The sequence below is a fragment of the Carassius carassius genome, chromosome 8, assembly GCF_963082965.1.
Source record: "Carassius carassius chromosome 8, fCarCar2.1, whole genome shotgun sequence".
Lineage (NCBI taxonomy): Eukaryota > Metazoa > Chordata > Actinopteri > Cypriniformes > Cyprinidae > Carassius > Carassius carassius.
In genome coordinates this window covers 20,632,912-20,656,334 of record NC_081762.1, presented here as the reverse complement: position 1 = coordinate 20,656,334, position 23,423 = coordinate 20,632,912, and the positions used below count along the sequence as shown (strand labels likewise).

Below are 23,423 nucleotides of genomic sequence, written 5' to 3'. Positions count from 1 at the left end.
TGTTTCTAGTAAGTTTATATTTATGTATACTGGATTATCCAACACTATCATCCGACCACGTGTGAAATATTTCCACTAGTGATTGTACTTAACACTAAAACGTTACAGTGAACAGCGTTTTCAGGTGAATCAGAGAGCAGTCTTGTGTCATCGCGATACTCACGCTGACGTGCGCTCGTGACATCACGTGACGACATCGCACGGAATGCTGGGAAACAAACAGTGGTATGAATAACACTTGGCGTAAACATCCGTTACCTATGTGTGCAAGAGTTCGTGGAGCGCAAGCAAACAACCAGTCCGGCAGACGCAGCGACCGTCTTCCACAGCTTTTATAACCGTGCTCAGCTGAGCGAAGAGATGTGACAGTCTGAGCAGCGAGAGCGGCGGGACTCTGGACTCGGGAAAGTGGCGCGTGTGTGTGATTTATGGGTCAGACAGGAGCGGTCTGAGAGAGGTTTATTCTTCTGATGTTGGGATCGAGAGTATGGCGTTCATAAGCGAGCGACAGCTGACGTGCTTGCATCTCAAGTCCTTGAAGTGGCTCGACTCCACATCAGTCTTTCCGAGATAAATCACTAACGTTAGATGGTAAATCACTGGACTCTTTCCAGGGAATCGTCGCTGATCGCTTCGCCAGAGCAGCCCGGGTTGGGCAACGTGTAGCCTCCGTTCAAGGGTCAACATTTTGGACTGGTCCAGTCGATCAATCCAGTGGAGTCATATGACGTCGGGATGAATCTGTGGAGCTCGGGGCCAGTGCAGGGGGTGCTGAAAGCCCTGAAGCACGCCGCGGGGAGAGGGCACGTCCAGCTGAGCCGCTGGTTGCAGCGGACCCCGGACTCACTGGACTGCGACAAGATCGACATCTTGATCTGTAACGTGTTTGACGAGCGAGGGAACGGAGGGAGACCGGAGGCGGACCCCGCGGGTCACACCGAGCCCGTCGCGTCCTTCGCTCCCGAGTTCAGACACCCGTGCTGCATCACCACCTGTTGCTTCAAGAGCGCCCTGCTGGCGTGCGTCCTGACAGCCGTGTGCTTCTCCTCGGTGGCTCTGGTCCGTCAGTACCTGAAGGACGTGCTGCTGTGGGTGGAGAGTTTGGACAGTTTCGTGGGAGCCCTGCTGTTCATAGTGGGCTTGATCACGGTGTCGTTCCCCTGCGGCTGGGGCTACATCGTGCTGAACGTGGCCGCGGGGTATCTGTACGGGTTTGTGTTGGGCATGGGGCTGGTGATGGTGGGGGTTTTGATCGGGACTTTCATCGCTCATGTGGTGTGTAAGCGACTGCTGACGAACTGGGTTCTGGGTAAGATCGGCAGCAGTGAACAGCTGAGTGCTGTTATTCGGGTCGTGGAGGGGGGAAGTGGACTCAAAATCGTGGCCTTAGCGAGACTCACGCCGATCCCTTTCGGCCTCCAGAACGCGGTCTTCTCGGTAAGTCGCCCTTGACCATTTATTCTATTGACATTATTGTTGTTTTTTGACATAATTGTTGTTTTCGTGTAACCAATTTCGCACCAGTGTTATTTTGGTGACATTGGTAGAATGCCAATATATATACTAACCGTTTTCACTTTTATTTGACAGGTTTAGTATATTTCTTTTGTATTATTTGATATTTATATTTTTATTTTAGTTAAATTATTCTACTTTTCTTCAGTTTTGGCTTTTTATTATACATTAAGTGAGATGTTGTTCTAACAAATAGCTAAAATAATAAGTTTAAGATTTGTAATATTTTATTTCAGTTTAAGATTATTTTGTTTTGAGTAACAAAGTTGTTAAGTGGTTTTAGTTAACCCTATAACTCAACATCAATTGCAAGTATGATATTGCTTTTATACAGAAACAATAAATAGCCGAAGTAATAGATCATCACTTATATTGTGACATTTTCCTTTCAGACAAATTCATATGTTTGAAAATCGCTCCAAATGAAGAAATGGTCTAGCTTTGTTGTTATCAAGAAATGTCTGAAATTATTAAAAACCGGATCTGGATCAACATATGGTTTGTGATAGAGATTTCCCATCCCACTTAAAAGCGTTCTGCTCGAAATCCTTTCCGTGTACTCACTAGTGAAAGAAACCCAAAAAACAGAAAATGTTGACATTCAGGCTTTCACAAACCTTGTTTCACTGGAGTCAGACATATGATTCTCCCTATTTATGCATGTGTTTTTAATTGATTAATTCATTTATTTGATTTATTTTGGCAGAGTAAAAAGACACCCAGCACACAAATGTGTCTGATTAATAGCATTGAAGTGGCTGTTAATCTTCAAGGGACATCCAGGTGGCTTTATCCAGCTTTGCTGGAATTAAACAATTAAGACCTCCAGCTCAGAGGCAGATTTAAATCAAACATAACTGCTCTTCACGCAGGATCAAGGGTATAAAGACAGGTCTTTCTGTACATTGAAATATTACCTTCAGACACTTTGCACAACCAACATTATACATTTTTAATTAGCTGACACACATGAAAAAGAAACTGCAAGCTTTAACAGTGACAGAGGACAGTGAAGATCAGTGACACATTCCTACTGCAGACAGTGTCTAACAGCATTTTTAGCCTTACTCCGAATTACTTCTAACCCAGTTTCTTTAACCTTTTTGATAAATACATGGTGACTGACACATGTAAACATACAGCAACATTTAAATAATTTACCAAAAAAGTTAAACAGCTTTTTGGGCTCCTGAATGTGATTTGAATTTTATGTAAATAATTTAGTTTGGTCACTCAGCAAGCTGTGTTTTGTTCTCTTCGTTCAGAAGTTGTTTCTTAAAACAAAGAAAGATTATATCTGCTTAATTTGAATTCGATTTGAGAGACTTTCTGGGGGATTAAGGCTGATTTGTTTGTTTTTTTGTTGTTGTTTTTTTATATGAACTTTTTGGAACATATTTGACTATTTCTTGCATAATTTATTCACTGTTTTTTATTATGATGGTGATGCTTATGAGCAGGTGTTTTTTAATACAAGTTGAATGTTTAGCCCCACTTCCACTTGGTAACTGGGTTTAAGGAGTGCTGGAAATTAACATTGAACACAGGAATTTGTCTCTCTTTTTTTTAGGTTAACAAACCGCTTTAATGTTGAACAGCTGTTTAACTGCACAGTTAATTAAAAATATTCAAAATTACAGTTACTCTGCTGCAATTAAATAACTGTAAATAATGTCAATTACAATATTTTTTGCAGCAGTTAAACATTTGTAACTTGTGCATGAATGCAGAGATGAATCGGAGCATTTAACATTTGTATATTATACTTCTTAATAAAGGCAGCTGTTATATATTGGATGCTGAAGAAACATCGCTTGGCACACAAAAAAAGCTTTAAACCAAAGTGGTAGTTATTTAGTAAATTTGCATTTGCGATTTTGCATTTTGTACAACACCCAATATACACTGTAATCAAAACTAGAATACTCCCATTATAATCAACAAGCTGTAAACATTCTGTAATAAAATATTGATTCTGTTGCGTAGCTACAGAGTCCAAACTCTGTCTGGTCTCGGACTGTTGTGTGAAATTGTGTAAACTAACAACAGTCAGGATGGGAGTGTTCTAGTATTGGCATGGCATTCATTTTCTGTGTATAATTAATTACACATTTGAATAACAGTTTTGTTTTCATGCAGTTGTGAGCACAGCACAATGCCCTTAAAGCAACGTAAGTCTCTGTTAATTCTGAAGGACGCTGTAGTGATCGAGTACTTGGGTCATCTCAGTAACTCTTCAGTTTTGGGTTTGCTTTACATGGGATTGAACCCGATATGTGAGTCCGTTCTCTCGCTCCATTACCCTGCCACCCTCTACTATAATCCTAATATCAATGAGGATGTAATTCAGTTTGTTTCAGTCTACATTTGGGAAGTAAGCAAGTGCCACTGACTCTAATTGTGTTAACCCTCATTTATTTTTTACATAACAGAGGGTGCACAACCCAAGGGTGTGATATATGTCGGCACTAAGCGGGTAACACTGGAATTATGTTTCACATTCTCAGTAAGCACGTTCTATAGAAAGGGCCGTATTTCAATGTGCCCTGCGTTTTCTGCTGAAGCAGAGTGTGATGCGTTATGTAGGTAACCCAACACAATGCATGCGTCTGCATAGTGCATACTTAAAATATTGCTTCACAGCAATTTACAATGAAGTCACTTCCTAGAACAAGAATGCGTCATTTTATCTGGTTCATGAATATTAATAGGTCGACGCAACCCACATCAAACAATGCTTGCATCTTCGCCAGTCTAATGAGCTAAAATAGAAGTAATTTACAACATGGTTCTTAGTTTAGCACAAGAAGACAGAGATTTGCACCATGTTTTACAACTCGCACCCAAAGGTGATGCAATTTAATTATACAATGCTTTTAATGGGTTTATGTAGGGTGTGTTTGCTTCTATTTAAATATTTAATTTTCAAAGCATTATAGCAATGCAATACAACCAGTAAAACATCCTACATGTGTTGCAGGAACGAATCTGTGCATTGTGTTGTATTTACCAACTCTATGACCAATGCTCTCTTTGACAGATCACAGATGTGTCCTTGCCAAATTATTTAGTGGCTTCCTCAGTGGGACTTCTCCCAACACAACTCCTTAACTCGTATCTGGGCACCACCCTGCGCACAATGGAAGATGTGATTGCAGAACAGAGCGTCAGTGGATACTTTGTGTTCAGTCTACAGGTAAGCCTCCAAAAACGGAAAAGATCTGAAAGAAAATCAGCAAGAACCCTGTATGTACAGGTTGGCATACAAGTGAACATACTCCTTGCAGAATCTTCAAGAAGTTATATTAAAGGTGCCATAGAATACATTGGTATTGGCTAGTGATTGGACTAGTTTTGAGTAGCTCACACTCGCGGGTATACCGGTGTTATGGTTTAACTGGTGGTGACCATGTAATGACCTCACATTGCTTCCAAATGCAGTTTTTAACTGCGACATTCCTATTCATGTTCATTCTGGTTGCACATGAAGGGAGCATCAGTGAAAACAGGCATGGACAGCCATACAGAGAGCCAATAAGCTCTTTTGGAAAACAAAATATGATGCTTACTTTTTTTTTGTAGTCTGGATGTTTGTGCACAAAGGGTTATTATCGATCCCTCTTTCTGAAGCAATCTTTGCACAACTCCAGCGCTGAACTGACCCTTATTTGTGAGGCAGTCTGCATTAATGTATAGGACTTTTCAATTTTTTTCCGGGACATTTCTTTTGAAAATGAAAGTTAACCACTGTGTCCTCAGCGGTCTATGTTCGTTGGAGCATCCCAACATCGACACTGTTAATGGCTCTTTTGCGCTGACATTGCACCTACAGCAGCTACAGCAAGAGAACAGTAATGGTGGACCGCAGCTTCTCACTCAGGGCTGTGTATATGCTAATAGGGCAGAGAGCGTCACACATGGGTGGTACTTTCACCGACTATGTCATCACAGTAGTGAGAAACCTGGAACTGCTAGTGTGGAGTAGGGCTGTCAACGAATATTCTAAATTCGAATATGTATTCGAATAGTTTAAAAAAAAAACGAATTTCGAAGGTGAAAACTAATATTCGAATAAAAAAAAATGTGGAACAAAAGGCTCGCGGTAGTAGAGGCGTGGTTGTCTGCTTTGCGAGTGGGCGCGCTAACGCTTCTGAGGGTTCAGGGACAGGTCACAGCCTCACAGGAGTCGCACTGTGTGGCACAGCATCACTGCTGAAAGTTGACGCGTCTTCATGGAAGGTGCCAGCAAGTGCAGAGCCCAACTCGACCGCAGCAGAGAAAATGAGGTAAAATTGTTGACCCGCGATATTGTTGTATGCAAGCTACAGTTAGCATACCATTCGACAACTAGCAACATGAGGTCACATCTCAAAAATGTGCACCCAAATGAGCATGGCATAATGTGTGTAACTCCAGCTAAACAGTCACGTCTTGACACTTAACGTTACTTTGCATCGCCCGCCGCAAGCACTTTGTCTGCAACATGACAAGAGGCCATAACGGATAAAATAATTTCGTTCATTTTTAAGGACATGAGACCGATCAGTATCGCGGATGGGGCAGGCTTCGGGGAGTTATGTCAAGCAATGGATCCGAGGTTTGATTATTTATCGTTTCATGTCAAGGAAAAGTTCCATGTTTACCACAGCACAGCTCGCTCGGAGCATTCAATGTCAGTTCTATATGCTGTAAAACTTCTATTAATATTAATATTAATATTATTTGTTTCAATCACTGAATAAAGCCTGCTATATTTGGGACAACAGTCGCGTCCTTAAATTGCTTGCACAAAAATTTGTTTGTTCATTTTCAACCATTATGCGCAGAGAACGTGAGGGTGAGAGAGCGTGAGGTCTGCAGTCTTGGCCATTAGTTGATTTCCTTGTTTTTGTGTAGGTAATACGTTGTCATATATGTTTAAACTTAAATAGACTACCTATACAAGTAGTTATGTCTCTTTGTATTATTTTTGCCTGTTATTGACGTAATGCGCGTCATTGGCAACATGCGCCACCAGATGTTCGAATAGTTCGAATATTCGTGTATTTTTTAGAGGGAATATTCGAACGTCATTTTTGAGCAATTTTGACAGCCCTAGTGTGGAGAGACTGTTTATGAATTATAGGGATTAAAAAACAATGAGTGAGTGGATTTATCCCATTATAGGCTGGTTGTTTAGTTTCATGTTTATTTACAGAGCTTAATACAACACTGGTGATTGTTACCCTTTTTTTTTATTTAAACACAATTGGTGGTGCACAGTATAATGTTGTCTTGAACCTGTTCATTGTTTTGCAAAGTTCTTTGGTTTCCAAGTATGCTTTGCATATTGGAATTCTCAGAATCCACTGGAACTTTCAGTGGCGTTTAGATGTAGCTCTGCCACTTACTTGGACAATTGAGAGACTACTAGACGATGATCACAAAAGGCTATAAACAGTGATTAATGCTAAAGAGTATAACCCAATGTGAAATTTAAACCAGGTCATTTGTGTAATTTCATTCATTTTGACTTGTAGAATTTACTTGTTTGTGTTCTCCTGCACTAAAAATTAGATGTATAAAGAACATTACAGTAAAAAAAAAAAAAAATTTAAATGGTGTTTTGCAGATTTTGCAATAGATATGTAACCAAATGAGGACATGAAATATTTATGTCTAGTCTAGATTCTTGTGGAACCTGCAGTAAACCATAATTATAGATAGTCACTGGAAGAGCTTTTTTGCCCTTGTGTGTAGTAAAGTTAGATGCCAGTAATGAATTCTTGACTGAAACAGGATGTTTCGATATATCAGCCAAGGAATTATTGCTTAAATTTACAACCACACTGAATAAGTCCCATCATGTGGATGTTTGTATCAGCTCAGTCAGCAGATCCACCCAATGACTCACTCTCTGTGTTCCTCTCATCAGATCTTCATCAGCATAGGCCTGATGTTTTATGTTGTACATCGAGCACAAGTGGAACTGAACGCCGCCATTGCAGCCTGCCAGTTGGAGCTGGAGACGTCTTGCATGAACGGCGGAGCGGCCAACCACAGCAGCTCGACCTACTGCAGCAAACGGGCTGCGGCGGGAGGGGGGATCAACGTGGTCTGAATGAACATATTTCAATCCTTTATCCAGCTGGACGGATGGAGATCTGCCTCGCCTGCGTCAGGGAGTCTCGGGAGCTGCTACAGTCCCAGCTAGCTCGCTAGCTCAGCTAGTTCTGGTTCTGATGGAGGTCTGATGTGGATGTGGAGCGACACTGGACTGTCAGAGAGATCATCAGGCTTTGATGGAAACATTGCCCAAAGATTGGGACCCAGGGCCAGTATTAAATGAGAAGTTTATGAGATTGACTTGAGATATATTTGTTTTTGCGGTACATTTTCTTTTCTTAATGATACTAATATAAAATTATTAAACTTTATAGACGGTCTAAAGCATGAAATGGGTAAATTAAAGCAAATGTTATAGAATTGTAGTTAGTTACAAAAGAGGGCCCAACTAATATATCAGGTTAATATGCTTAAGATGTTTCCTTTTTTGGTGTATTTTATATATATATATATATATATGTGTGTGTGTGTGTGTGTGTGTGTGTGTGCAGAGTTGTTTCCTTTTTTATACTTCTTTTTTTTTTTTTAATTCATCTAAAGGTATTGCTTGATGGATCATTTCTTTTCGTATTATGTATAGAGTAAGAAAAACTATTATCAGTTAGTACCACCTGCATACAAATTCTGGCTCTTGCCAAACCGGGAACACTTTTGCTACTCTGCAGTTTTATAAGGAACAGATGGGAGGGAAGGAAATTTTCTTAGCTGGATATTTAAGGATGTCCTGCCAAGAGTCTTTAGTACAGCTTGATTGGCTCAGCGGTGTGATCGTACGCGTTCGATTTCTCATTCTCATATTGAGAGGACTAAAATTCTTTGCCTTCTTTGTTGTATCGTGTAACCAAATGCTTTATTATAGGGCTGTTTGCATTTTTGATAACACTTGTTAATTTTGTTTTCATTGTTAGAATCATAATCAAAAACGTTTGCACATGGAATTGAACAAACTGAAATTTGTAAGATAAAGACAAAATGCAGAAAAGTGGGGAAATATTGAATATATTTGTATAATTATTTAAAGATATGATTTATAAACATTTTCCCTAAATAAGGGGAAGATATATATATATATATATATATATATATATATATATATATAAAGGGAAGCGTTGTCATATGTTAGTACTTTGTTATTAATATGTAATGAATGCTGAAGTTCAACATTATTCCCATCAGTCTAATGGGTTGCTGGCACTGTGCTAAAATGGCTCACAGTTGCCTACAATGCATCTTTTGGCACTTTTTCCTCAAAAATGCCCACTAGTGAAAATTCAGCTCCCCTGCACACTTGAGCGCGACAAGATCAGCTACAAATAACTGAAAAAACTGCGAACTATAACTAAAATGTTATTACACGACTCCAGTCATGGTAATGTCTGTCCTTCCCTCCTTAGAGATTCACCTAATTAGAAACAAAAGACTCCTGAGCATTGACTGACGTATTTGGGTCCTGGCAATATCATTTAGCACGGGTGAACTCACAGCTTCCACACCGGGAACGTGCAAGGGATTTCACACAATCCTGAGGCTTAGTTTGTTTGTTGGGCTGGTTGACATGAAATTATACTGTAAATCCAGCCGTTCATGCTGTAAATCATTGTGGAGGTGACTTTGATGTAGTTTGATTTTGTCATTGTGAGCTTTTTATCCCCATTTTTATTTTTATTTTATAAGAAACACATGCTCTCAATGATGGATTTCCCAGTAACTGAAATGTACACTCGGTGGGTAGTGACTTCTTTCTCCGAGTCATTTGAGACTCGCCGTTTGGTTTACAGCATCAACACTAGAGCTTCACCATAATCTGACAATCAGTGGAACACTGGTGCGCTGCTCATTCCGAAAAACATCTCATCTTACTCTGTATTTTCGTCTCCAGTTATAGTTTTGCTGCTACTTAGACTGTAGGGTCTGAGTGAAATGCTGACAAGGGCTCCAATTAATATTGCAATTTTATTAAGTGATCTAAACCATCTCACTTTTTCGTACATGGAGAGTGTGCAAATAGATTTTCTAACAAGTTGTTACATTTTTTTTCGAAACATGCAGGTGTTACTAGGCACAAATGGACACATTCCTTAACTTAAAAATGGGACGATTTTTTTTTTTTTTCTCAAAGGAAATGGAATAGCCCCTCTGTTTTCTGAATTTAGCAATAAATAAAAACTGAACATGCTGACTCACTATCTGAGTTACATTGTAGAGATGCAACAATCCTGGTCTTGTGTTACGATGTCAACCTGCCTTGTACCTCTTGCTGCCTAAGACACTGAAACGGGACACTTGCCCGCGGTGTGTTCAGACTCTTAATTCGAGCAGGCATGGGGTTGCGATAACTGAAAAGATGAAGATTGTTGGCGTGTAAAATGCAAAAAGAATCAAAATTTAATGAACAACAATAATAAATGACAATTTGAGGTTATGTATCAGTGCTTTTGTCTTATTTTTCCAGTCCAAATGACAGTGGGATATGCAACAGTGCTATATATAACAGCAAAGGGGTCATGTGAAGTTCTTGGCAAACCTTAATCTGAAGATTACAACACATTTAAAAAAAAAAAATACGTACAAATGTAATTTCAGATTAGGGCACATCAGGTACTATACTGAAACCTCTTGACCCCTTTGACAAGTGCATTTTACATACACTGTATTTTGTTATACAGAGAATTTTGCAATGTAAATATTTATCGCTGTACTATGCTTGTTCAGTGTTATTTATGAAATAAAACTGTTGAAAAATTACATGAGCATCTTGTGCTGTGCTCTCTAGTATACATAAATACCCCAGTGTTTCAGCCATTTAATTCAGTGTAGGAGACACGTCTTAGAACAGGCTCTTAACAGAAGATGGTTTGTTTGCTGATAATTCAGTTTAGTTACAGATTGACAGTGCTATATTATCTGATTATGTAATTACTTAAGATTTAATTTCTCACATGGTTGCCTCCTGTTTCAGTATCTGTTATCTTGGAGTTGCAGTGACATGGTACAGACTGCACCATTATCTAATCTAAAATGTGGAAGATCCAATCCAGTCTCACTGGCAAGCAATTTCATATGAAATTGTACAATGTTGAACTGTAGAAATGTATTTATTTTTTTGGAAAATAAGTAACTATGAAGGTCCACCATTTACCCCAACCATAAATATGTTTGACTCCCATCATAAAAATATTTATGAAAATGCCACCTTGTAAATTTTGCATTTTTTTTTTTAATTTGTTCATTTAATTATTAATCTTTGCAATGTGAATCAAATGAAAACATACAATATAAAAAAAAAACAGAACAGAACAGAACAAAAACGTATGATTTTTAGAAAATAGTTAAAAAAGTTCCACCCCCAAATATAACCAACTTGGTCTCGCTGGAAAATGTAACTATTTTACAATGCAAATTTGTATGAATTTGTACAATCTGAATACGAAGATCTCCAATAAAAAATTAAAATAAAAAAAGAAAGCATGAAGATCCACCCCTAATCCAAACCCTAAAATATAACAAACCCACTTTTATGATGTGAAAATGTGTGTTTAAAGGGATAGTTCACCTAAAATTTTAATTTCATCATCATGTCGTTCCAAACCCTTAAGACCTTTGTTCATCTTCGGAACACGAATTAAAATATTTTTAAGAAATCCGAGAGCTTTCTGATCCTGCATAGATAGCAATGCAACTGACACACTCAAGGCCCAAAAAGATAGCAAGGACATCATTAAAATAGTCCACATGACATCACTAGTTCAACCATAATTTTATGAAGCTACAAGAATACTTTATGCACAAAGAAAACAAAAAAATAACTTTACTTAACAATTCCTTCTCTTCTATCACAGTTTTTGATGCGCATTCACAACAATACCACGACACGTGTGCATTCCTCTGCTTGTAAACAAGGCACAGCACATCTGGGTTCTACATCAGAACGCATGTGTCACACATCTAAGACTGACACAGGAGAGAATAATATGGTTAAATAAAGTTGTTATTTTTGTTTTCTCACACACAAAAAGTATTCTCATAGCTTCACAAAATTACAGTTGAACCACTGATGTCACATGGTCTATTTTAATTATGTCCTTACTACCTTTCTGGGCCTTGAATGTGTCAGATGTGTTGCTATCTGTGCAGAGTCATATAAATTTGTGTAGTTAATGAGAGAAATTTCATTTTTAGGTGAACTATATCCTTTAAAAAAAGAAAGAAAGAAAGAAAGAAAGAATGTAGAATAGTAAGCAGGTCTACCCCTAAACATAATAAACGGCCCCAATTTCATGGGAAAGTATAAATATTTTATATTACCAATTTTATAACATTGTATAATGTGAATAGTAGGAAACGTAGAAATTTTTGAAAGAAAAAATTATCCATAAGGGTCCATCCTAAACCTATCCACCAGTTCACTATAGTTATGAATTGCCTTGAGGTTGCGTTGGAAGATCCCTGCTGGAGTTGTTCCATGACTGTAACCTTGTGTGTCCCTGATAACAGAAAACCCTCCTGGAAAGTGCTGACCAAACAAACATATCATGTTCTTGTCATTATGTTACCAATGATTGCATGTTCGGTCTAGTATACTGACATCGCTCTTTAACGTTTGGAGAGGACTGATCTGAAAGTCCCAGTATTACCCTTCCCTGAAATAGCATGTGCTCCTGGCCATGTGTCAAAACAATTCAATGTGCTACAGTGATGTCTATTGAGGGGAAGAGCACTGTGATTTACTACCATGTCTTGTTGAGGACAATGAGAGCCTCTAGCAACCTTTTGAGCTACAAGGATAACGATATTCAAACAAACCTATCACAGGACTGGCCCTTTAAGTGACAGTGGACGTTATCCTGGAGAGAGGGGCAAGGAGAGTGTGTTTGCGCCACGAGCAGACCTCTGTGAGTCAGTCATACAGACCCCAAGGGCAGATCTGTGGCAGTCTGACCTGGTTTAGATCTAATATTTACTCTTCTGACCAAGCAAAAGGTTTATTAGCCTTGGCAGTGGGGGTGACTTTCAAGGTTTTTAGGAGTCATGTGTCCACCCTGTTTAAGACAGCTGCTGCCTTGACACTCATATGCTTTCAGCTAATCTAGGACATTTAAGAGAAGACCTCACCAACTGAAATAAGTGGAACATTTATCTGAACTTTATTTCAGAGATAGATCTAGTGAGCTCAGGCTGTGGAGGAAGATATTTTGTTTAATTTGTCTAACAATGTCCACTTTTTGAAAATTCCCACCACGGTGTTATTTCAGTGCTCCCCATCTCAATGTATTGCTTTCAAGCAATCTGTGATGGAAATTATAGTTTCGAAAATTTAATTTTTTCGAATAAAATGGCTTATTTCAAAGCTATAATTTTATGTATTTAAAATGCACAATTAAATCATATTTTCACTTTTTGCACAAAATGACAGCTTGATTGCTGCATGGTAACAACATACTATTCGCAAGTGTATATGTAATAGTTCTATGTGCACAAATTTAGTATAATATTTTTACACCATTTTAATTTCACTGATTTTTTACAGTAGACACACGCTATGTGTGTGTAGTTTAAAAAAGCAATACTACACCATGGCTCTGTTCCAATGACATTTGAGAAATACTGACCACTTGCGGCGTAATATAGAACACACAACCCGTGCCACAATAACTCAAGGTCACATTTATTTAAACAAAATCATTTAAATTCAGTCAACACTTTCATATTTTAGAAAAGACATTATGAGAGAGCAGAGACTGACTGAAATCATGGTTTGAAATAGATTTTGCATGACAACTACAAAAGACAACAACAACTGTGGGATAACAAGAAGTAAATCCTTCCATTCAAACCCTTCAATAAGATCTCTTTCTGCAGTATTTTATATCCAGCTATGCATCCTATTATTCCCTGTATGTCTTTGTATCTTACGCTGATCTGTAGTCTGGATTTGTAGGCACTCTTCACATTCTTTATTTTAGTACAAACACTCTTTAAAACTATCTTCTATGAGACAGACCTTTAGTCCCTGGGGATTTATTAATCATGTTTTGAAAGTGCAGTAAATTCCCCAGTGATCACTGGTGTAACGGCCACAGTCCAGTTTCTCCATTCCCACCAAGACCATGTGGTCAGGAGTGACTCTCGGGCCGGTTTTAGCAGACCTAAGGAAGATGCGGTCGAAGCGACATCTGCAGATGTAAGGCACAGTCTTATTGCTGTTTGCTTTGGTGTCCCAGGTGTATCGGCAGTGTTCCTGCTTGCCCAGCTGTTCCCAAACATCACACACACCTGGAGGCAAACCTCCAACCTTTACCACCTACACAGACAGAAATAGTCTTCAGAAATACTGCATTAATTGCACTAATGGTGACTTTCACTGCACTCTCATTCCTCCATCGTATTTGGAGTTATTGTGATCATAAGCACAGTATTTCATAACATTTTTCTATTATTCAGAGGCCCATCAGTAATTTATTTTTTTATTTTTTTTATTTACCTCAGAGTCTCTGAGATTGGTGTCCCCAGCAAATATTACAGTAGCGTCTTCTGGTGCTTCCATCATCTTTTGAAACACGACCCGCAGTTGTTTCATTCTCTCTTCTGATTGGTTCTTACAGCTTTCTAAATGTGATGTCATCAAGTATAGCTTCTGACCTGAGAAATTCACCTTAATAAGAGTAATAAAAAAAAATTAATGTGTGCATAAATAATGAGAAGCAAATGAATTATGAGACACATAATATTAACCTAGAAAAGGATATATTAATGTATAGATACACTAACATTTACATTTTTTGCAGTCTGAAAGTTTTTATTTATTTTTATTAGTACTTTATTGAGCAAGGATACATTAAAAGCGACAGTAAAGACTTTTAATACGTTACAAGCAAATTCTTTTTCAAATAAATGCTGCTCTTTTGAAATTTCTTTGTTCAAAATGTTCAGCACTTGAGAAGTAAGTCAGCATCTTAGAATGATTTCTGAAGGATCATGTGACTCTGAAGACTGGGGTAATGATGCTGAAAATTCAGCTTTGATCACAGGAATAAAATACATTTTAAAATTTATAAAATAGAAAACTGTTACTTTAAATTGTCATGGCATTTCACAACGTTACTGTTTTCACTGTATTTTTATCAAATAAATACAGAATTGGTACACTGTCTGTAAAACAGTAATATATTGAAAAATCCAAACTTTTGAATGGTAGTGTATTTCTGATTCTTTTAAGAAATAGACCTGTGCCACTCATTATACCCCAACACGATCTTTGGATAAAATCACAAACCCACCTGAGCAACTAATAGATTCCTCAGCATTTGTGTTGTAGGATAACCAATGATCTCACTTTCCAGAAGTTTTACCCTTGATTTCTTCAACATTATTGCCGTGAAGTATCCATCATCGCTTCCTTTAATAACACAGAACTTCATGAATCGGTAAATAACTCATACACAGCTTCACTGTCGGAGCACAAAGGTCATTCTCTCACCTTCAACAAACAAGTAGCTGACAGCCCGTTTCTTAAGATACTGAATATAAGATGGAATGAGCTCTTGAAGAAAAACCACATCTGGTGTATATCTACAACAGAACAAAGGATCATATGCAACGAGGAGTTACGAGTTAAACAAAACAACTTTACTCTCAAATAAAACACGAAATAAGAGGACGTCGCGGGTCTCTAAATAACTCACAGAACTAGATACGAACACAAGCCCCTGGCGCGCTCTGCAAGACTCAATGTGTCCAAACCATCCACATTCCAGCTGATGAAGGAGAGCTTGCGGTCCTCCGCATTAGATTCGGGGACAGCACTTTCAATCTTACTTTCTGGGGGGTTCACACCACTGGAGCAGGTGGGCTCCTCCACTGTCAGGTCAATGCTGCACAACAAACAATTTGAAATATTATTTGGGATGTGTATAAAGAGGATATATGTAGACCAAATGCTGTTTTCAATTTCTAATAAACAGAGGAGAAAACCTTACCAATCCACCTTGAATTTCTTCTTTGTTCTTGAAGAATCAACAGGGTCTGAGGAATGCACCTCCTTTCTCTTATTATTCCCAGACACATCTTTATTTTCCTCTGCTTCTTCAACATCAAAGACTGAGTCCATATGAGCCTCGAAGAAAGAGTTCAGTGCTCTCTGGCGGAAACATAGAAATAAAAAAGCGTTTTATAAGAACACCAGTGGTCAACGAGAACTAAACATGCATTACTCAATACAACTCTTGTTGTTTTTATGGAAACTTGGTGCAGTAATAGTGCCATACCTCCATATCCCATTCATTTTCTGCTAGATAACACTGCGCCACAGCACTATCCGATCCAGAGACATAGGCAAACTGATCGCAAAGACTCGTCCTCGTTTCCTCTAGAGCAGACATTTGTTGATCTGTGTGATTATCTGACATTACAGTGTTGGACATGTAAACGGCGGGACATGAACGCTTACAACTACAAAAACATTCCGGGCGGAACCCGCGAAAACACGGAGACAATGTTAATATTAACGTATGCTTGCGGTCGCTGGATCTAATTTATTTACACTATGGTATAAATCACGTCCTTAATATATTAACCTAATTTTCACATTAAACGCTACAACCAGAGAGTGCCGTGCTGAAGAATTGTTATTACTCAAATAGAGTCTTTCGGAAGCATTTAAATGTAGTGCTGAAAGAGTCGGTTCTTTCGAAAAGTTCGTTTCAAAACTAAACGATTCAGCATTACGCAATTATGGTCCTAACGTTAAAAGTCAAATAATGTCTAAACACGTGTGTGCCAGTTCAGTTTGATTGATTCACCCATGCGACAGAAAATAAATTACAAACTTAAAACTAGTTAGCATTAGCATTAAACAATTGAAAATATATGTTGCCTTACGTTTAAATGATTCAGTCGTGTTCTTGAATGAATCGCTCAGGTATGTTTCGTTCATTCGATTCATTGAAAAGACACGACTCAAATGAATCGTGGTTATCCATTGTTTCATAATAAAAGTCCTCAGAACCGAATGGTCAGTATTAGCTCCTATTAGTATTCATAGACTGTCTTATTAGATTTATTTAACCTAATTAGAAGAATACAGTGCAGTTTTACATTAGTTATCTGCCGTTCTCATCGTTGTGGACTATTGACTTTGCCTAGGTACATAATAAAACTCTTATTTTGTACAACACTTGGGCCAGCTTTCAAACATTCTTCAAGAGTGATCCTGTCCTTCACGGTGTTTTGGTATTTGCCGTGTCAGCGATGGTGTCAATGTCTCTAAATACAATAAAACAGATAATGAGAGCGATGGCGGACAGTCCTGGATTTGACCGGGTTTTAAGTAAGGTACGTGTAAAGTAAAACCTTTGGTTAAATTAGTTCAGTGGTTCTACTTGGAGATCCACACATTGGTATGTAAACTAGCCAGGGGAGCGTTTCCCAAAACCATAGTTGCTAAGTTAGCAACTTTGTTGGTTGCTTGCAATACAATTTCCCATTGCCAACCAAGTAAGTTGCTAACAGGTTAGCAACTATGCTTTCGGGAAACGCACCCCAAAGCAGTTCTCCCAGCAGTAAACACGTTCATGTGGTCATCAGGTGGAGGTGCTGTCTGCAGCCCCTGGGAAAGTGGTGTGTGAGCTGAAGGTGGAGGAGGAGCACACTAACAGAGGAGGCACTCTTCACGGAGGACTGACAGCCACTCTGGTGGATGTGATCTCCACCACCGCCATCATGTACAGCGAGAGAGGAGCTCCAGGGGTCAGCGTGGACATGAACATCACGTGAGCTTCTGCCTGACCTGTGTACAGGGCTGCTGCGTCATCCGCGGTGACCTCAGTATCAGTGCTGTTATTATAAAACTAACTGTTTACGCAATATGAATGAATCAATATAAGTTATGAAAACAAATACATTTTTTAATAAAAAAAAGAAATATTGCAATTGCCTACTAAGATTACCAGATACTATTAACATTACTAGAATTAAAACAGAAAAAATGCAAAAACAAATTAAATTGTGAAATATAAAAATAAGTTTCAAAATATAAATTATTACTATAATAGTTACATAAATGGCTTCAAATGCCTTGCTCAAAACAGCCCTTACATTTTTAGTTATGTTCTTAAGAGTATAATTTCAATATCATAATAACTGTTGCATAAACAAGTGAAAACACCATAAAACCACAACAGCATACCATATTCAGCTATGCAGTGTTATACTGTTTGCTCAGGGCAAATGTCTAGTTATAAATTTATTTATAACCTTTATTGGAAAGTGTTTTCATATTTTTGCCATATGTACTCATAATGAATGTATTAGGCTGTTCAATGCCTGGTTGCTACTGTGACATATTGCATGTTGTCATATACTGTACATTTTCCCTTGCTTAATAATGACAGAAATGTTCCAATAGCTTCATGTGTGTGTGTGAATAGAGAAATAAGTGTGACTAATAGTCCTACTCACAATAAAAAAATAAAATGACTCCCATTCAACATCTAAAATGTACTCTTGACAATTAAATTTGTTTGCTTTCTATTTAACAGATACATGAATGCAGCTAAAATTGGAGAGGACGTCTTGATAACAGCTCAGGTTTTGAAACAAGGACGGACTTTGGCATTTGCAACAGTAGATCTCACCAACAAGGCGAACGGAAAACTCATTGCGCAGGGAAGACACACTAAACACCTCGGTAGCTGATTATGTACATGCCGTGTAACTGACATGAAACATGTTCTTTGTTACATTAATAAACTCCATTTGCTCGGATATGTTCAGCTGTGTTTATTTCAACAGAATTATTCAAACAATGGGTACATCGAAATAAAGACAAAGACCCACCTTCCCCTTCGACGTTCACTCAGAATTTCAAAAGTGGGAGAAAAAAAGAAAAGAAAAAATAAAGGAATTTTTATGCCTTAAGAACGGACAAAGATGGCTTACAGATACCAAGTCCCAAGCACTGCAATATTTAGTACTCTCAGAACAGGGTGGTCTATAAAAGAAAAACAAATCCTTAATGATCCATTTCAAGTTTCACTACGAAATTTCTCATTAGGTACAGAAGCTTGAACATCAGTCTCCCATCACATACCCACCACCAATGATTACATCCGGGTATCAGTAGCTCATATGTATATTTAGTGCTCAACTGGTGACAATAACCATCCCAACTATCCCAGGAAAAAAAACAGCATCAGAATTCCTCCAAAAAGACAAGTTTGTCAACCATTTTAAATATACAATCACACACTGCACCACCGTCCCTTCAGGCACCACTCCTCCAGAAATGATAAAGCAAACAAGGTTTGTAATATTTTAGGCAAGGAATGACACTCAAATTAAAATGTCCAGCAAAACCTAAGGCAGTAACTGAATGAGAAGCAATGCCTACACCAAACGAGTTAAGTTTTGTTCACCTTGTAATAGAAGCCTTTTGAGGAAGACTACCCAGGCTCTTATGTCCTCAGTCACTGATTGTCATTACTCATGAAATCCCTACTTAATATGACAGACATGTTAACTATCCCTCATGACAGTGATGTTAAAGCCAGTCCAACACACGAGGACCACATGTGAGAGACCTCTGTCATTGGTTTCCTTTTTTTTTTTTATATGTTTTGTTTTGGTAACGCAAGGAGTTCCTTCGGTGACTGGTACTGTTGATGGTGCAGCTCCAAGAGAACAACCACTCAAAATCAATGTTCATGCAGGTTCAAATAAAAACTGATCAGAGAGAGGGGAGATGGGATGAACCAAAGCAAGACTGGTTGAGGGAGGGATTTAAAACAAAAAAAGGAGCTAAATTAAATCTCACGATGAAAATGAGTGGTTAACAAAACAGAGAGTTCCAAGCACAAGTTCATATTTATTCAGCTGAGGGATGTGTAGATGAGTTCAACTTGCTTCGAGGCCTCGAGGGGTGTCTTCCGTGCCTTTCTCCTAGTCAGGCATGTATGGACGGAGGTGGTCCTCAATGTCTCCAACCCCCCAACAGGTGAGCTGATCCTGTGGCAGGTAGAGACAGAGGCTGCACAACTTGAAAACTGTGAGCTTGGTTTTTGGAGTCTGTTGAAGAATGAGGAGAGAAAATAATATTAGACTATTCTTAAATACTATATGATGCAGTAAACATCTGGAATTGAAAGGTGTATAGTTCTCAATGCTCAATGTTGATAAGCCAATAAATTATTTATTAAATTATATGTTATTACCAAGAGCCCAAAATAAGCAATATTAAAATAAAAACTGGTTATTAAATGGTATACAGTAAATGTTAGGTTATCAGAAGTTTGCAATTGATTCACTGATATTAAAATTCTGGCCAATTAAGATTACAAATAAATTTTTTATGTTATTGTCAATAAACAATACAATTAAAGATATAATAAAAGGTAAATATACATTTAGTTATACAGTACATATTAGGTTATTATACAGTGTATAATTAGTTGTGAACCACTAAAAACTCTGGTTACTACTGATAACCAGAAAATTATGTTGTTATTGTCAATAACCAATTAAAATGGCCCCTGTGCAAATTATATTAAATTTATTTATTTTCATTGCCGTCCCAGCATCTATGGCTATTTTCATGGCAAGATCAATGTATTATTTTAAAAAAAAATTTAACCAACAATGTCAATATAAACATTTTTCATTTCATTATCTGATAAATTTAAGATTATTCCTGGTGAAATGTTCTTTTGTCCATTAATAAACACTAAAACCTAATCACTTTTAATGTTACAAGTAAATTGAAGCATTCTATAATATAAAGCTTTGTAGTATTGAGATTTGCTAAAGATCACACTTAAGTGGGAAAAATAAATAAACCCTAATTTGATAGAGTATTAGATAAATGTACAATACTGATAAAAAAAAAAAAATAAATAAAAAAAACTCTTAAATATTACCCATGGACTTTATTGAACCAACCTGTAAGTGCTGTCTGTCCACAAAGAGAAAGACGGACTGATTGGGGTTGTTCATAACCATCCCAGCCTTGTCCTTCCGACCAACAGCATGCAAAAACTGCTTTTCATAGTCTCCATGATGAAACTCAAACTTGGCCTGGAAATGTTCAAAGCAAAATGTTAGAATTTGTTGAAGCACGTGTTTTCTGGCACGCCCAATAACAAAGATAACACGTCAGCAGCATCACTGCAGTGATGTGATGTGATCTTGCTCACAACAGACCCGGAAGAGAAGAAAATGCTGAATAAAGTCGTAGTTTTTGCTATTTTTGGACCAAAATGTATTTTCGATGCTTCAACAAATTCTAACTGACCCTCTGATGTCACATGGACTACTTTGATGATGTTTTTCTTACCTTTCTGGACATGGACAGTATACCGTTCACACAGTTTCAATGGAGGGACTGAGAGCTCTCGGACTAAATCTAAAATATCTTAAACTGTGTTCCAAAGATAAATGGAGGTCTTACTGGTTTGGAACGACATGAGGGTGAGCCATTAATTACATAATTTTTCATTTTTGGATGAACTAACCCCTTAATGGTTTGAACAAGCCCATAACCTCAAATACAAGGAACGATAAGCAAGCACCACAATTTGTTTTGGTAGAAATTACATATACATACCTGAACAGGCCTGAATGGTTCATGTTCAGCCCCTTTCCATCTGGAGAACAGGAGACAGACAATCTTCTCAATATCATTGCGGGGCCAAAGGATAAAGTCCATCTCCTGGGTACAACCGATCACATCCTGTACAGATTAAGAAACATCAGTGAGACACAAAAAGCACTGACCTCAAACAACATGAGACATGGGTTTTTAGACGAGACCATTACTGTTGCAACACAGCTGACAGCAGCTTAATCTTCAACGGACAATGTTGAGAGTGAGCCGTGTTGTGTGCCAACACTTACTCTACGCATCGACTGGTAACGAGGCGCGTGTAACTGCACCACATCTTTCTGGAGAAGCTCTAGAGAACTCTCTAAGGAGTAGCTCGTATCCTTCACGCCTTTAAGGATATTTTCCTCATAGTTGTTGGCCATCACAGGTACCACCTCAGCTACTTCGAAGAGTGCTGACTTCTTTTTCTGTAAACGTGGGAAAAGTGAGAATCCTGGAGAAACAGTCAATCATTTCTCAGCTTCACACGGAATCATTTAACGTACCTTTTCCTTAAACACAAAGGCAATGTAGATCTTGAAGTCGAACTGATCGGCCAGAGATTCCCGTTTCTTCCGTAGCTGGGCGCGGAGTCGGTTTCTTGTTTGATTCCGGCGAGAATTTGGGTCTCCCATTGTTACGGACCGTACTATTCTCCTTAAGCAGACTTTTTTTGCTTTTTATTTCCTTGACAGTTGACTATGTGGTTTACAAACCCTTTTAAAAACTAAATAAGCTGTAACCAAGCACTACATACTAATTTGAATTAAGGAACAAAGTTAGCAAAACCAAATCAAGTCATTTTTAATCAATGTGGGTAGTGCACTTGGGCCAGTTTTGATGCTTTACACCATTTTTAAAACAAACAATCAAGCCAAGGCTAAGTGTAAGCTAAAAGAAACCACTCGTAGAACACGACCTGATCAATTAGGATTTTTTTCCCCGTTTTATCTCTAAATAAAGGACAGACAGTTTTGTGTTTGTCTCTGTGTGTGTGAGGGGAAAGATCCCGGTCTTCAGATAAATAAATCTGGTTTAAAGTTATCTAAAAAGCTGACCTAGAGATTTGACTTTGGAAAGTCTCTTCCTGGATTGGCTCTTGCTTGTATTCATGTCTTTGAATAAGCGGTCTCATAAAAGCACATCTTAATGACAGGTGAGAAAGACAACCATGGCAAAGAAATGCAGATGCCATGAGATCTTGGCACTGAGGAAGAACACAGAGTTTGCTGGACATCTTGGGATTTAAGGGCATAAAATTGGCCCACTAGCTCTCCTGCCACGGTTGAGTTTCATTGTGAGGCTTTTATTTTGTGGCTGGCTAGCACACTAATACTAGCTAAACTGAATACAAATAACCTTGTTGAAGGGAGCTACATGTCTTTTTCTATCCAGTATGAGATCTAGGAGCGCATCCAAAGCTAGTATTCATCATTAAACCGACTGTTACATTTTGGGGATTTTTTGCCTGTTTTCTGTTTGTTATCGCAAAGCTAGCAGAGACTGGCTTTGATGAGTGGCTGGCTAACGTAACTGGCTAACTATTGTTTCTCGTCATATTTATTTATTTATTTATTTTTACTAGAGTTGACTTCGAAGCCCGTTGCGATCCGAGCAAGTACTGCAAAACAATTCTAACGCGTCTTAATACACCGAGCTCGGTTCAAAACCCCGGCCCGGATAGATCGATCCTCGGCGGAGGTTTATCTTGATGGTCTCCCGTTTGTTTTCGAGCTTCTCCACAGTCGTCACACACGCGTGTAAGCCATGTCAAGATAAAGTGACAAACCGACCGAAGTCCTCCGTTCTCTCAGGTAACAGACGGCGGCATCTGCGTCGCGGTGGACCCATAATGATGGAAGAAAGGGGTGAAATGTCTTTCGAGCGATTCTTTCGACTGTTTCAGTCCTTCTATCTGCGTTTGTCTGGAAAATAACAAGCGCTCCTCGCTGAACAAACAACTCAAGATGGCCGCTGCACGCACGTGACGGAGGAGGAGCTCACGCTGCTGTCAGCTGCGTTCATGAAGGCCAATGTTGACCGTTTTTAACTTACCCGAGTAAAAACAGTAGGTGGGGTCGGTTGTAGCTAAGAAGATTAAATTATTAAAAAGTACTTAAACTGTCAAAACTTGGAGGATAGACAAGTGTAGATGTAGTGTAGTTGAGTG

At 38.4% G+C, this 23,423-nt stretch overlaps 4 protein-coding genes across 4 annotated transcripts; 2 read left to right on the top strand and 2 right to left on the bottom strand.

Annotated features, from left to right (window-relative positions):
* On the top strand, positions 1–7,856 carry tmem64 (transmembrane protein 64). The gene is made up of 3 exons (XM_059556586.1): positions 1–1,437; positions 4,556–4,711; positions 7,430–7,856. Exons 1-3 carry the CDS (start codon positions 736–738, stop codon positions 7,613–7,615), a joined length of 1,044 nt encoding a protein of 347 aa, XP_059412569.1. The 5' UTR covers positions 1–735; the 3' UTR covers positions 7,616–7,856.
* Positions 7,857–13,268: 5,412 nt separating this feature from the next.
* LOC132145498 (tyrosyl-DNA phosphodiesterase 2-like) lies at positions 13,269–16,040 on the bottom strand. The gene is made up of 7 exons (XM_059556583.1): positions 15,885–16,040; positions 15,597–15,757; positions 15,303–15,491; positions 15,098–15,189; positions 14,898–15,016; positions 14,102–14,272; positions 13,269–13,921 (listed from the first exon to the last, which is right to left on the bottom strand). The coding sequence occupies exons 1-7, from the start codon at positions 16,038–16,040 to the stop codon at positions 13,646–13,648; spliced, it is 1,164 nt and encodes a 387-aa protein (XP_059412566.1). The 3' UTR covers positions 13,269–13,645.
* Positions 16,041–16,629: 589 nt separating this feature from the next.
* On the top strand, positions 16,630–18,381 carry acot13 (acyl-CoA thioesterase 13). The gene is made up of 3 exons (XM_059556585.1): positions 16,630–16,950; positions 17,203–17,387; positions 18,156–18,381. Exons 1-3 carry the CDS (start codon positions 16,867–16,869, stop codon positions 18,310–18,312), a joined length of 426 nt encoding a protein of 141 aa, XP_059412568.1. The 5' UTR covers positions 16,630–16,866; the 3' UTR covers positions 18,313–18,381.
* Positions 18,382–23,259, bottom strand: LOC132145499 (uncharacterized protein C6orf62 homolog). Its single transcript, XM_059556584.1, has 5 exons — positions 21,760–23,259; positions 21,505–21,681; positions 21,215–21,340; positions 20,551–20,685; positions 18,382–19,680 (listed from the first exon to the last, which is right to left on the bottom strand). The coding sequence occupies exons 1-5, from the start codon at positions 21,886–21,888 to the stop codon at positions 19,555–19,557; spliced, it is 693 nt and encodes a 230-aa protein (XP_059412567.1). The 5' UTR covers positions 21,889–23,259; the 3' UTR covers positions 18,382–19,554.
* Between the last annotated feature and the right edge of the window lie 164 nt (positions 23,260–23,423).